The 15,079-nt window shown below is 44.0% G+C and overlaps 2 protein-coding genes across 2 annotated transcripts in view; one reads left to right on the forward strand and one right to left on the reverse strand.

Moving 5' to 3' along the window:
* Positions 1 to 7,499, forward strand: part of chpt1 (choline phosphotransferase 1) — a 20,622-nt gene extending 13,123 nt beyond the window's left edge. Inside the window, exons 2-8 of the mRNA XM_024377207.2 lie at positions 622 to 769; positions 2,835 to 2,976; positions 3,137 to 3,221; positions 3,768 to 3,899; positions 5,156 to 5,314; positions 5,585 to 5,710; positions 5,905 to 7,499. Of these exons, the coding sequence (XP_024232975.1) occupies positions 622 to 769; positions 2,835 to 2,976; positions 3,137 to 3,221; positions 3,768 to 3,899; positions 5,156 to 5,314; positions 5,585 to 5,710; positions 5,905 to 6,021 (909 nt within the window). The 3' untranslated portion in view covers positions 6,022 to 7,499. The remainder of the gene's footprint in view (positions 1 to 621; positions 770 to 2,834; positions 2,977 to 3,136; positions 3,222 to 3,767; positions 3,900 to 5,155; positions 5,315 to 5,584; positions 5,711 to 5,904) is intronic.
* Positions 7,224 to 15,079, reverse strand: part of LOC112217000 (N-acetylglucosamine-1-phosphotransferase subunits alpha/beta-like) — a 22,105-nt gene continuing 14,249 nt past the window's right edge. The window contains exons 13-21 of the mRNA XM_042300341.1: positions 13,709 to 14,889; positions 13,250 to 13,449; positions 12,780 to 12,999; positions 12,464 to 12,577; positions 12,279 to 12,364; positions 11,921 to 12,019; positions 11,384 to 11,551; positions 10,057 to 10,147; positions 7,224 to 9,349 (exon numbers count right to left, since the gene is read on the reverse strand). Of these exons, the coding sequence (XP_042156275.1) occupies positions 9,278 to 9,349; positions 10,057 to 10,147; positions 11,384 to 11,551; positions 11,921 to 12,019; positions 12,279 to 12,364; positions 12,464 to 12,577; positions 12,780 to 12,999; positions 13,250 to 13,449; positions 13,709 to 14,889 (2,231 nt within the window). The 3' untranslated portion in view covers positions 7,224 to 9,277. The remainder of the gene's footprint in view (positions 9,350 to 10,056; positions 10,148 to 11,383; positions 11,552 to 11,920; positions 12,020 to 12,278; positions 12,365 to 12,463; positions 12,578 to 12,779; positions 13,000 to 13,249; positions 13,450 to 13,708; positions 14,890 to 15,079) is intronic.

A 15,079-nucleotide genomic window follows, 5' to 3' on the forward strand; every position in this document is an offset into this window, starting at 1 on the left:
CAGTATTTCTCCCTCCGTGTAGTTCATTGCATGTTTAATAATGAACATACCTAACAAAATAAGAACATGGATGTGGTTTATTTCTGTGAATGTTAAAAAAAGTCAAATAAGAGGCATATCTGGATGTGATTTTACAGTAGATACATCTGTCAAAATAATTGCCCAAGCCTGCAATATGCTGTTTTGCCTTTCAAATCATTTTGTAGAAAACAGCTGTAGTAAGCATACGTTTTAGGAAATGTTAGAACGTGTCTGTTAGAGAAACCCGTGTTGAAGGAAACTTGTCCAACACAAGCAACTCTCAGTTTTGCAAGAAGTGACTCAAAATAAGATAAACAACTTTCCCCGATGTGTGTCATGGCTTTCTTCAATCTTCACTGATTTGGTAATACACCCTGCATCTCATGTAAACAAGTCTGTTTGTCTTCTGACTTGGAGTTAACAAAGACCGAGATCTTTCTCTTCAACGGGGGATGGTGGAGGAAAAGTTTGTCCTATTTGAAATTGAAACCAGGTCATTCCATCGTCTTGTTTAATCAAATTTCTCTCACTCCCTTTCTCGCTCTCCCTCCTTCCCCGCTCTCCCTCCTTCCCTCCCTCTGTCTTCCTACCTCTTTCCAGGCTCCAGCATGGGCCTTCATTCTGAGTGCGTTGGGCCTGTTCATCTATCAGTCGCTGGATGCCATCGATGGGAAGCAGGCCCGGAGGACAAACAGCAGCTCTGCGCTGGGGGAGCTCTTTGACCACGGCTGTGATGCTGTCTCCACAGGTACGGGCAAAATCATTTTTGTTGTTGCCTGTTTTAATTTGTGGTGCTTTACAGTACCTGACCAAGTGTGTTTCAAGCAGTGGGGCTCCCCTGTACTTTTGTCTAGAGTCTGGACTAGACTGAATTTAGTGTTTAGCTTCATAGCAACCAGTGTGTCATATTGAATGACAACATACATTGTTCTATGCGTCAGAAGTACAGTGCCTTGCAAAGGTATTCATCCCCCTTGGTGTTTTTCCTATTTTGTTGCATTACAACCTGTAATTTAAATGGATATTTATTTGTATTTCAGGTAATGGATATACACAAAATATTCCAAATTGATGAAGTGAAATGTAAAAAAATAACTTGTTTAAAAAAAAAAAAAAACTGAAAAGTGGTGCGTGCATATACAGTGGGGCAAAAAAGTATTTAGTCAGCCACCAATTGTGCAAGTTCTCCCACTTAAAAAGATGAGAGAGGCCTGTAATTTTCATCATAGGTACACTTCAACTATGACAGACAAAATGAGAAAAAAAATCCAGAAAATCACATTGTAGGATTTGTTAATGAATTTTATTTGCAAATTATGGTGGAAAATAAGTATTTGGTCACCTACCTGAAACATTTGACCCAAGTTAAACAATTTAAAGGCAATGCTACCAAATACTAATTGAGTGTATGTAAACTTCTGACCCACTGGGAATGTGATGACAGAAATAAAAGATGAAATAAATAATTCTCTCTACTATTATTCTGATATTTCACTTTCTTAAAATAACGTAGGGATCCTAACTGACCTAAAACTGAATTTTTACTAGGATTAAATGTCAGGAATTGTTGAAATGTATTCAGCAAAGGTGTATGTAAACTTCTGACTTCAACTGTATACACCTGTTCTGAAAGACCACAGAGTCTGCAACACCACTAAGCAAGGGGCACCATCAAGCAAGCGGCACCATGAAGACCAAGGAGCTCTCCAAACAGGTCAGGGACAAAGTTGTGGAGAAGTACAGATCAGGATTGAGTTCTTTTTATGTCTGAAACTTTGAACATCCCACAGAGCACCATTAAATCCATTATTTTTTTTAAAATTCGAAAGAATATGGCACCACAACAAACCTGCCAAGAGAGGGCTGCCCACCAAAACTCAGACCAGGCAAGGAGGGCATTAATCAGAGGCAACAAAGAGACCAAAGATAACCCTGAAGGAGCTGCAAAGCTCCACAGCGGAGATTGGAGTGTCTGTCCATAGAACCATTAAGCCGTACACTCCACAGAGCTGAGCTTTACAGAAGAGTGGCCTGAAAAAAAGCCATTAATTAAAGAAAAATAAGCAAACATGTTTGGTGTTCACCAAAAGGCATGTGGGAGAGTCCTCAAATGTATGAAAGAAGGTACTCTGTTCAGAAATTGAGCTTTTTGGCCATCAAGGAAAACGCTGTTTGGCACAAACCCAACATCTCTCATCACCCCGAGGACACCATCCCCACAGTGAAGTATGGTGGTGGCAGATGTTTTTCATCGGCATTGACTGGGAAACTGGTCAGGATTGAAGGATGGTGCTAAATACAGGGACATTCTTGAAGGAAACCTGTTTCAGTCTTCCAGAGATTTGAGACTGGGACGGAGGTTCACCTTCCAGGAGGACAATGACCCAAAGCATATTGCTAAAGCAACACTTGAGGGATTTAAGGGGAAACATTTAAATGTCTTGGAGTGGCCTAGTCAAAGCCCAGACCTCAACCCAATTTGAGAATCTGTGGTATGACTTAAAGATTGCTGTACACCTGTAGAACCCATTCAACTTGAAGGTGCTGGAGCAGTTTTGCCTTGAATAATGGGCAAACATTGCAGTGACTAGATGTGCCATACCGCAAGAGACTTGCAGCTGTAATTGCTGCAAAAGGGGGCTCTACATCTTCAAAGTAGGCATGTTGTATCAATCAAATGATACAAACCCCTCAAATCTATTTTAATTCCAGGTTGTAAGGCAACAAAATAGGAAAAATGCCAAGGGGGTGAATACTTTCTCAATCCACTGTATGACACATTGTTGCTCATTTAGTTCTCTGTCTCTCTCTAGTTTTTGTTTCCGTGGGAACATGTATGTCCTGTGGGATAGGAAGCTACCCTGATTGGATGTTCTTCTGTGGCTTTGTGGGGATGTTCATGTTCTTCTGTGCACACTGGCAAACCTATGTTTCCGGAACGCTGCGCTTTGGCCTGTAAGTAGAAATGATGCCCAATTATATTATTTGTTTACATGTTGCTGGACAGATAACAACTTTTTTGTTTTTGACATAGTACTTAAGTCTCGTCCATTGTGCTTCATAAAATATACAGTCTTGTTCTGATCTATGAGTTCTATAAATTCTCTCCACCCAGGGTTGATGTGACAGAGGTCCAGATTGCCATCGTTGTCATGTATGTGATGTCAGCTTTTGGTGGCGTGGCCCTTTGGGACTACAGGGTATGGCTTCAATACATTTATCTATCCATGCACACAAACCTAACACACACTCCCATACCCACTCATACACTCTCTTTCTTTCCTTTTCTGTCAACTAAGCCGTAGGATTTGGAGACTTGGACATTTGGCACGATATGACGACAAATTTTACCCCAACATTTGGCACTTTAAGGCAACATAACCAATCCTTAACATGTACTGTATAACCACTCAACCAACCCCACAACAACAATCTACTAGTTATTAAATAGTCCTTTTTGTTTCACTTTCACTCTGTGCAGCCTGTGGAGGCTTAACGACTAAACGTCACAATCAGAAGTAAGAAGGTAATTATGGGTAGCTAATCCATCGTGGCGTAGACATGATCACATGATCTGGCTAGCAAACAGCTGATGTCACCACGCAATATTATTGGCTTCTCCTCCCATCTTGGCCTCAGCAGCATGCCCCGCCCACCCACAGCTTACTGGTGTAAACAACGCTAGCTGCTGTGACAGAAGTTAAGTTCTATTAATTGAAACTCTTGGTTGTTTTACCCTCTTGTAGTTGCCCGTCCTTGGGGTGAAGCTGTATGCCTTCCCCATCATGGGCATCATTGGGGGAGCCGTGTACTCCTGCTATAACTACTTCCACGTCATCCTCAACGGGGGCGTCGGCAAGAACGGCTCCACCGTGGCTGTAAGTATTATTATGTAATGACGTGTTTAGCTAAATATTTGGGTTGATTAGTGTTTTTCTATTACGCTTAAGCCTTAACATCCGACCTGGTAGGAAAACGTTGCATATACAGTGCCTTAAGAAAGTATTCATACCCCTTGACTTATTCCACATTTTGTGTTTTTTTTAAATGAATTTAAAAAAAATGTTTTCCCATTTTTTTTTTTTGCTAATGTATTGAAAATGAAATGCAGAAATCTCATTTACATAAGTATTCACGCCCCTGAGTCAAGTACTTTGTAGAAGCACCTTTTAAAAGAGCTTTCCAAACCTGGATTGTGCAACATTTGCCCATTTTTATTATTTTCTAAATTCTTCAAGCTCTACCAAATTCGTTGTTTTTCATTGCTAGACAACCATTTTCAGGTGTTGCTATGGATTTTCATGTAGATATAAGTCAAAACTGTAACTCGGCCACTCGGGAACATTCACGGTCTTCTTGGTAAGCAAGTCCAGTGTATTATGTTCTTCTGAAATAGACTACATTTTCTTCATATCATGTTTCTTTAGACCTGTCTAAAATAAATAATGGATTTATTGTGAATGTGTAGGCTATATTACATGGATTTATTAGAATATTTAAAATGTAGATGTTCCAAAGGTCTGCATCAGTGGCTTGTTTGGGAAGCCAGAAGATGCTAAATGTGTTTGTTAATTAACAGTCAATTTCCGTGAGGCCTGCAGTTATTTGCTTGACAATCACCGGCTGATGAAATTTCGTAGCGACTAAATGTGGAAAAATTCAAGCGGTGTCAATTTCTTCTGGGTGCTTTTAAGTTATGTACCCAGTAGGTCCCTCAGGTCCTCTGGTACTGGCCTTTCAACTATCCTAAAGCCTAGGACCAAGAGGCATGGAGAGGCAGACTTGAGGTATTATGCACCCAGCCTCTGGAATAGCCTGCCAGAGAACCTGAGGGAGGCCGAAACTGTGGACATATTTAAGAGGTCTTAAAACATATATTTTTAGCTTTGCTTTTCCTTATGGTGCTTTTTAGTTGTTCAGTTTCTGTTTGTTATGAAGTAAATATTTCAGCATTTTATTTTCATGTTTTTTTCTGTAAAACGCATTGCGTTGCATTCCATGTCTGAAATGTGCTGTATAAATAAAACTGGATTTCATGTGAAGGCACTGTACATTTTAGGACAAACACTTTTTTGGGCTTATATTCTAGGTTAACAATTCAAAGTTATTCACTATTTTGCTGTGTGTTCCTTAGGACACCAGTGTGCTGGCACCAGGTATGCACATCGGCCTCATCCTCACACTGGCCTTCATCATCTTTAAGAAGTCATCCAACCAGCTTTTTGAGCTGCACCCCTGCCTCTACATCCTGACTTTCGGCATGGTCGTCGCCAAGATCGCCAACAAGCTAGTTGTGAGCGCTCCATTTAATATAATAGTCTTCACTTTCTTACTTTGCTGTCATCTGTCATCAATCTATTAATATCTCTAGTGTACTGTCTGATGGGAAATTCATGTGTCTTCAATGTCTTTCTGGAGTCTTATCAAGCCAAGCAATGAATACTTTTCCTCCCATAAATGGGACCTCCATATGTAACAGTGAAAGCCGTACCAGTATTTACCTTACATCATTCATTAGCTCTGCTCCTCCTCTAATATCTCTATGTTCCTCTGTCCTTGTCAGGTGGCCCACATGACCAAGAGTGAGCTTTATCTCCCAGACACGGCTTTCATCGGGCCTGGCCTCCTCTTCCTCAACCAGTACTTCAACAGCTTCATCGACGAGCACATAGTCCTCTGGATCGCAATGGTGAGTTCTCACATTCACTATTCCGTAGTTCTGTCATCAAACTGTTTTCGTACAGGTCTGGTGTCATTTTCAACCCACTTCAGTTGATATTTCCACATAGATAGGACCAGAAGTTTCCCACAAACTGCCCGGGAACACCTGCCCTATGTGCATCAAGTCCATTTATCATGCCGGTCCTTGTATTTCCTCCACAGGTCCTATCGTTGATTGACTTGACGCGCTACTGCACAGGCGTGTGCATCCAGATCGCCTCTCACCTGCGCATTCACGTGTTCAGCATCACGGCGCAAGCTGCCCTCAAACGCAACTGACGTTTTGCCCGGCGGAAGGAGGCGGAGGACGCCGCCCCGCTCTTGAAAGCAGACTATGATGAAGAGGTCCCCTCCACCCCAAACCTCAGCAGCCTTGACACAGTGACCACCTCTGACTAAAGGTTGCCTGTAATAACACTAGAGTAATGACAGGAACGACGTAACCACCCCTGATTAGATCCATTGTCAAGGGTAACACACTCTCGTCTATCTCACTGGATGAGTGCAGAGTAGCTGGCATGGAAATAAGTTGGTTGGTTTTTCTTTGTCTCCGTATAGGAAGTAATCACTACCTGAGGTAATCTGAGACTCAGATTTGATAAATATCATCAGACCGGTTTTAACATCCTCCATTATTTTCATTTCATTTAGACTACATCATTACACTATGGGTAAAAGCTACAATAAATTTTTTTGGCAAAGATCAAATGTTTTTCAGTGATCAGATAAAGGAGTTGCTTGGTGTTTTTCCCCCCTTGAATTTGGTTTCTCTCAATTATTGTTTTAACTTACAATTGATACATATTCCTATCTAATTGACCTATATTCAATGCTGTAAAGTTAGAGGCTACAGTACTAGACACATCTGTCTTTACTTAACAGCCTCTTGTTAAACAATGTGATATCATTGTTCAAATTGATATTGTAGCTCTTAATCATTCACTAGTCATGTTTATTTAATGAATGAGACCCAATCTGACATGAAATGAACTCGATCAGGGCTAGGAAATACAAAATAAATCAACCTTTCAACCTCGGAAAACTTCCAAAAGTAGAATGAGACATTCCTAATGAGGTATGGTACGTTAATTGTCAAGGACTGCAGGTGAAGGGGCAAGGGTCTGGGTTAACGCTGAAAAGTGACATTTCTTCTACAAGGGCTTCCATCTGACTGTGAATCCCCAGTGTATCCAGCACCACTTACCCTCTGTAACCTCAACTCTACTCCAGTTGAAGTCCTTGTAGTCATGTTGATGTGTTAACACCAGAGTCCCATCTGCTTTCAACGTTCTTCTCCGTAAAGGGCTAATTCTTTGATTGTACAGAATTCTGTTTGGCGCCTTAAATGTTTTTGAATCCTTTGTTTTCATTTTAAAAATTTGAAGCAGTTTAGGAACAAGTACTAAAATGTTTGTCTTTTCTGCATCACTATGAAACCAGTATTTATGGTTGAAGTATCAGACAATATACGTAACACTGAGAACGTTGTACTGGAACTTATTTTACTGTTTACTATAATTCTGTACTGGAATCCATCTTTTTTTCCCATCACATTTAGGAAATGCATTTGGTACATTGTGATTTATCGTTGAACGGTATGATTCTGAACTGTTTCAGGCCATAGCTGAATGCATTGTTTGACAACTTTAGGATAGACAGACAAAGGGATGCAACGGTACAGATGTATTGCCTCTGCGGTCATGTAACTATTGGAACATGCCCCTAAAAAGGACGTTTTGACTCGCAGATATTTCTGGGTAGAATTCCAATGAGAGCGTTCAGATTACGTAACATTTCAATAACTTTGTCTGGAAATAACAGCCAACCTTAAGTTAGCCACCTGTTTTTGTTCAATCAGGGTGTGAACTCAAACTATGCATTGAAAATGCCACATGCTCAATTTTAACATGGTATTGCACTATTCAATACAAGTAAAACATCTTTATACTAAAGTTGAAAATGATTGTAATAAAGAAATATTTTCCATTCAAGAAATTCATGATTCATGATTCATGATTTAAAGCACAACCAAGTGATTCAGGATTATTTGATTTTGGGATGAGCCAAAGTGTTGACTAAACTAAAATTGTGAATGTGACACTCCATTCAAATGTACATTAACTCAATGTCCATGCATACCACCCATTGTTGTAATTCAACCTAACCATTTTGTTATTCTGTACATAAATCCATGGCACGCCATATGTTACAAATTCCAATTTGCCAAGTATTTAAAAATGAGTTAGTTGCCAAAGAGCCAAACACGCAACCTTTGGGTTACTAATGTTTGCATTATACGCCCACCCCCATTTTCTTCCTTAAGTAACCTTGCTACATGTCCCAGATTTACGCTTGCTGTGTAAATCTGGCACACTGCATACCACAGTTCAGCAATACTAAGGCAGCAAAACATCATGGTTCTACTGCTGCTGGCAATCATTCACATCAATGCACCGCTTGTAAGCGGAGAGGAGAGCTACCAAATGCAGGCAACAAAGGCTCAACAGAGAGACCATAGAATTGAGGGTCAGTAGTAGAACACTTGTGGAGCTAAATTAACAATCAAGTTTCATTCATTAGGAACACATTCACTGAACAATACAATCAGATGCTGCGAATTTCAGACACTAACAGAGCTATATGTACAGTATCCCACAGAGACACATTCTGTGTGGTCTACTGTGTGAAACATTCATGATTTTTTTAAAACAACCGGTGTGCCATTTTTCACCCACAACCCCATGCCTTTGAAAGAAATCACTTATGACATGTAAATACCAAATCCAACCAAGACATTTAAAAAAGGCAAGCAGGGACAATGGGTAAACAAGGTCATACAGTCTGATACTTCAGGTAACACTCTTTAAAATAAGGCACTTGTGTTGAATGTAGACAGTGACATGGTGAAACAGGTCAAATGGCATAATTCCTGTTATTCTGATCAACCCCTTTTTTCCTTCTGTGGAATATAGGTTCAATTAAAAAAAGTGTCCAACCTCGAACGCTTCGGAAGGTTACAGCTCTCATGGTTAAAGGTGCTGTAAACCCACACCAGAGATGGTGTCTCCCGTCAATCGCTTCCAGATCATGCTTTTAACAGTACATCAACCACACTGACTGGACTGGAGCAGTTTAGCACATAGTTGGCTCAGTCAGTGTCCTTCTCCACAGCCTGGCGTGTGGGCGATAAGTCCCTCTGGCGCCCCTGGTGAAAGGGAAGAGAAGTTTCTGGCTTTACAGGCTTTGTCCGCTGGCACAGCATCTCCCAGCCAGGTGATGCCTGTCAATCATCTTATCCACCACACATGATTTACGTTGTTTACCAGAGTCCCCCTCTCCTTGACCCATGCTGACGCAATCCCAGGTGAGGACGTTTCGAGATTTAGGGATAGCCCTCCTCACTCTCCACCTACCTACCCCTGCATGGCCCTCACTTTGAACTCAGCGAGAGGTTGAGGGTGGAGGGAGAGGACAGGTAGCAGGGTGGAGAGAGGGAGGATGCAGAGGGGTGGATAAGGACGTTTTCCCTCGTTCTTCACACACGCTCTGGGTTGACATCGTTGCTGACCCTGCGTCTGGGAAACAGCTTGCGCTTCAGTAGAATCAGCTGAGGGAAGAAGAAAATACCGCAAAAGAACGGTCACAAAAACAAGAGTAAAAAGGAGAAAGTGACATTACTCTGTCAGCATGTGGCTCTGAGCGGAAGCTTTTAGCTGTATTTTTTTTTTACTTTTTACAGATCAGGGCAACAGCATTTCGGGAGAGTCAACTTAAGTCCTGTAAAGTCACCAAAAGTTGGTTTATTGGTCCAAGCTTGAGCCAATAAACCAGAGATGTAAACAGCTCTCCAACTTCAAGAGGCAGTTTACAAACAAAGCACCTGATGCCTATGAAAAAAAAGGAGGAGCGTAGCCTTAGGCCTGAGGAGAGGGGTGATTCTTTTGGACAAAGACAAGACAGCGCCATCAGATTCCTCCATGGCCCAGTGTGGATTGCCCGTTCCTCCACGGTCGCTCTGGTGATTAACCTTTATTAGGACCGCTGAAGGAGAAACTTTACCCTGACCCCCTCGGATCTAATGGGCGTCATGATCAACAAAGAAACCATGCAACCACAATCCACTACTCACGGTCCAAAGAGGGACAGGTTTCAGTCTCATTTCAGTCATTCCAAAGCTCAAGCGATAGTGAGGGATACGTGCCCCTGTAGAGCCCTGGGGCTAACTAAGTGCTAAATAGCACATCATCAAGCTACAAGTGTGCCGTTTATATTAGCGAGGCGGAAATATACATGACAGTGTAAAGTCCTACTGACCTGCTCGGCAAAGAAGGAGACGACAGTAAAGATCACCAGGGTCACCAATACACAGTGGGTCCAGAACTTCAGCTTGTCCCGATATACTCGCCTGTAAGACAGAGACAAGACAGTAAGACAGCAAAAATAAACAAACTATTTTTGGGCCATCAATGAATTCCTGACAAAGCAGATAACTCGCTGAAAGTCATCACTCTCATATTCTGATCCCAGTCTCCAATATGACATTTGATTGGGTGATGGACAGAGTGAAATGTTTTTGGGGAGTATCAATGAAAACAAAAACAGAAACTCAACAAAAGTCACTACTATCATATTCAGAGTCCAGTCTCAATTATGAAATATTTTAGGCTTGGATAACAGGGTTAAAGGTCATGATGAAATGTATGTGGTTCTAGGGGAAAGGACGACATGGTAAAGGGGTGACAATGTGACCAGACACCAGGGGACCTCTGCCACCACCCACCTGTCACTTCACTAACACCCTTGTGACTCTTGGAGTGTCGTGTGTGTGGATCATATGAGTCTAATTTTAAAGTATCGGTATCTGGGAAGATTCCTCCAGCTCAGGCCTGGCGCTATAAGAGCAGGATCCCACTCTAACCCCCTGGGATTCCCAGCGATCATTCATGGCAGTGCTGAACACTCGGAGGTGCTGACAGATAGGATCCTTCATTCTTCTCTTAGAGAAATGGGGAGAGACCTCTGTCTCACATGGCCCTGATACAGTAGGATAATGTATCTGTCCATCTATCATTTAGGACAGATACTACAATTGACAAAGCATCTGTACAGGCATCTTGTATTGTGTGCACATTGTGCTTCTGCACTGCCACCAATGAATGGTATAATGAAAAAATAATGTACTAAATGCAGATCACATATTCAACTGATACACTCCAATATATAATACCATTCCCCTCTCTAGTATAAACCACCCTGGTCCTACCATTCCCCCTCTCTAGTATAAACCTCCCCGGTCCTACCATTCCCCTCTCTAGTATAAACCACCCCAGTCCTACCATTCCCCATTCTCTCTAGTATAAACCACCCCGGTCTTACCATTCCCCTCTCTCTAGTATAAACCACCCCGGTCCTACCATTCCCCTCTCTCTAGTATAAACCACCCCGGTCCTACCATTCTCCTCTCTAGTATAAAACTACCCCGGTCCTACCATTCCCCTCTCTCTAGTATAAACCACCCCGGTCCTACCATTCCCCTCTCTCTAGTATAAACCACCCCAGTCCTACCATTCCCCTCTCTCTAGTATAAACCACCCCGATCCTACCATTCCCCTCTCTCTAGTATAAACCACCCCAGTCCTACCATTCCTGGAGCTCTCCCATGTGGAGGAAGCGGTTGCGGTATTCTCTGGGCAGCTCGAACTGGGAGGTCAGGGGGAACATGGACTCATAGAAGTCCCTCAGCACCGCCTTGACAGTCCCTGCGTCCTTATGGCTGTGGTCAATGTTGTCGTTTAGACATATGAACTTCCTGTTAGGAAACACAGTGATGTGGTCAAATCATAAATCCACATCATGGTCATATGGAAAGGTAGTATGACAATAAAACAGGAAGAAGTAGTACATATTAATTAGGCAGGCACTAGGCTAGACACCTACAGAAAGCACAGAGACAATGATAATCATTTGGGGGGTGCTTATCTTTGTCCTGTTACACACAGGTATGTAATGGAAATGTGTCTTTCGTATCCCAACTCCCCGAGACACCGGCAGGGAGTGGGGTCACAGCTAGGGTCACTAAGTACCTTGCTCAAGGTCACAACAACAGATCTTTCACCTTGTCCGCTCCAGTATTTGAACCAGTGACCTTTCGGTTACTGGCCCAATGCTCTAACCTCACCTGGGGTTCTTTCTGATGTCATCCAGCTGGCCCACCACATGGGACACGTTGGTCCGCACCATCTTAAAGGCGATCTCCTCCTCGCCCATTATCTCAAACCTGTCAAAGGAGAGGTTTCCATGTTTACTGTGATCTTAAATAGGGTCAGGATATTCAGAGAAAATGTAGGATGGGTGATATATATATCGATTAAGGACAGTGGCTGATGGTAGAGAACAGGACTTTTATTTATTTATTGTATTTTGATAGACCCAACCACCCCCTCTTCAGGAGGACAAAAATAAACGTTTTTACAGCATTTTCTTTTATTGTTACACACATTTGACATACATTTTATTTTTTTGAGAACAGGACTTACTTGTACTTGTTCTGGTCTTTGAAGGCCTTGTGGATACGCTCTGTGACGGCTTTACAGTGGACCACCAGACCTTTAGTGACGGGAGGCTGTGGATTCAAACACATGAATCAGTCTCTGCACCTCAAGTCTACCACAGCTTATAAATGTTGTTGGGCCACAGGACAGAGGCCGTGTAGAGTAGTCACCATGCTGGCTTCGTAGTATGCCTCCTGTGTAGGGCTAACGATATGCAGCTGGGTCAGGTTGGTGGGCAGAGTCTTAGAACAGTTGATCAGCAGCTGCTCCAGACCTGTCAGATCCTGCAACACGCCACACGCTAACACATTAACCTCACTCTACCACTGGTTTGAGATCAGCTTTTAAAACAGGAGTTAAACCAGGGTCGGTATTCATAAAGTGTCTCAGAGTAGACGTGCCGATCTATGATCAGTTTGGCCTTCGATGATAGACAACATGGACACGCAGGGACCTGATCTTCTACACCCAGACTTCCCAACTGACCTGTAGGTTGAGGGGGAGCTCATGGATGCGAGTGGCCAGCGTTCGGATCTCGCGGTCAGACAGAACGCCGGAGTGGTCCGTGTCGATCTCGTCGAACACCTGCGAAACATTGAGGGGCTGCAGGGCCGACATCAGGAAGTAGAAGTAGGAGAATGAAAACTGCATGTCCTCCGGGTGACGCACGCGGTGAGACGACGTCAGGTCAAACGCCTGTGGGAATCTGAAAGATGGACACATTCACATATCAGTTTGTTCAGCAACGGCAGGTCAAACGCCTGTGGGAATCTGAAAGATGGACACATTCACATATCAGTTTGTTTAGCATTAGTATTAGTAGTGAATTAGTATTCACTTTAACGAGGTAAACAAATGAGTGCTCCGGTTGTTAGACAAGCACTCACAACAGCTACTTCGGTCTTCTATATTACTAACCCAGTATTTCCCGTATGACGACATTTCCTGCTACTCACATGTCCTGGAGCTCCTGCATGATGAGCCTGTCGATCATGTGGGGCATGTGGGCGGGGACCTTGCGGGAGGTGAAGCCAAACTGGCCGTTGAGCAGCTTGTTGACGTAGCGAAGGGAGTCGGCGAAGGTGTCCTGCAGCCTCCGGCCAGCGGCGGCGCTGTCTGCCTGGTACGCCAGCTCTCCCTCCAGACGCTCCTCCTCCTATAGGAGCCATAGAAAGAGCCAGAAAGCAGCAAGAGAATACACAATTAACATTCTGATCAAATTCAGATAACATTCAGATACACATTCAGATTCCCATTTACATTTGGAACACTAAAAGTTTAACATACAGTTTCTGAGTAAAGTGTTTCGATTCAATCCAATGCACAGTTGTTCTCGATTCTATGTTCTTCATCTCAAGAGCCAGGATTCTTCCTGACTGACCTTGTAACATTATTACAACCCAACCCCAGCTCACCTCCAGCAGGTCCTGGAAGTACTTCCGTCTCTCCCAGGGCAGGAAGCCTCTATCTGAGGAGATGTAGTGCTGCAGCTTCCTGCCCAAAGGAACCCCCCGGGCTCCCTCTGCTCCTTCCTCTGGTCCCTTCTCGGCCCCTGCCTGCTGCTGCTGTGATTGGTCCTCTGATCCCCTGGCTTTGGACATGCTGCCCACCAGGGTGCTCAGCAGCTTGGAGGACGGTGGAGGTTTCTCTGTGGGGGGGGTGTCCTGGGCTTTAGCGGCTTTCGGAAACTCCCCATCCACTAGAACTGGGATAGGGGTTGCTGGAGTCTTTTGTGCTTTCTGTTTCTCTTTCTCACCAACGATGCTCGACTTGGGCACCTCCTCTGGTGCCTCGGTTCCCTCTGGCTCTTTGGTCTTCTCTGCTCCGTTTCTTTCTGGAGTGTGTTGTTCTTCTGGGTTAGCCTCCACTAGCTGTGGTGCGTCTACCTCTCTCCTCACCACATGTCCTACTAGGTCTTTAAAAGGCTTGTCCTGGGGTTTGATCTGGTCAGCTGGTGTTAACCTGGGACCCCGATTGGCCAGAGCTTTGTACGGCCCCAGCAGTATAGCCTTGGTGAGGTAATAACCCTTTATAGTGATGTCACCAACCAGGAGCTTTCCATGCAGCCTCTGAAGCTCACTCTGCAAGACCACCGGTAGCAGGGACACGTTCAGCGCAGGCACCTCCACGATCACCTCATTTTCCCCAGGTGACCTCTTCAGGACTCGGGGACCTTGTTTCTCCAGAGGGACATCCTCAAAAGGGACCTCAGGCTCTGCGGTGGCGGTGGTGGGCTTGGCCTCTTTGGATCCATCTTTGTGGAGTGGGTCGGACACAGACACGTTGGGCTGGGGGAGCTGGCGGGTGTCCACAGCCACGCTGAAGGTCAGGGAGAACTCCTTGTCGTCATCCCCTTGGACAGTGAGGTTGTAGTGGACCAGTGAGGCATTGTGGCCCGAGTGGAGGAGCAAGTGGACAGTCTTCCACTTGTTGGCCACCGAGGTATGGCGCACGGCCGGGTTGTCGCTGACCTGGGCCTCGGTCACCCGGCGAGCCACGCCTGCAAAGCTGAAGTACGGCCTGGTCTCACCCACCGGTAGGGTGTACAGGGTCCTGCTCTTCAGCAGGGTGACACTGTAGAGCTGGTTAAAGTGATCTACAACACACACACACACACACACAATTATCACTGCTCTTCCACCTCACTGGATGAGCTAATGTGACCAGACCAGGAAACACACTTGGCTGACATTCTGCGCATTTTCTCATCAATGAAACATTCTCAGTCTTCTCTTCACAAAAGTAGAATCTGTTACGAACAAATTGCAGTAAGATTTGGAGACTTG

Source organism: Oncorhynchus tshawytscha, linkage group LG17 (genome assembly GCF_018296145.1).
Source record: "Oncorhynchus tshawytscha isolate Ot180627B linkage group LG17, Otsh_v2.0, whole genome shotgun sequence".
NCBI lineage: Eukaryota > Metazoa > Chordata > Actinopteri > Salmoniformes > Salmonidae > Oncorhynchus > Oncorhynchus tshawytscha.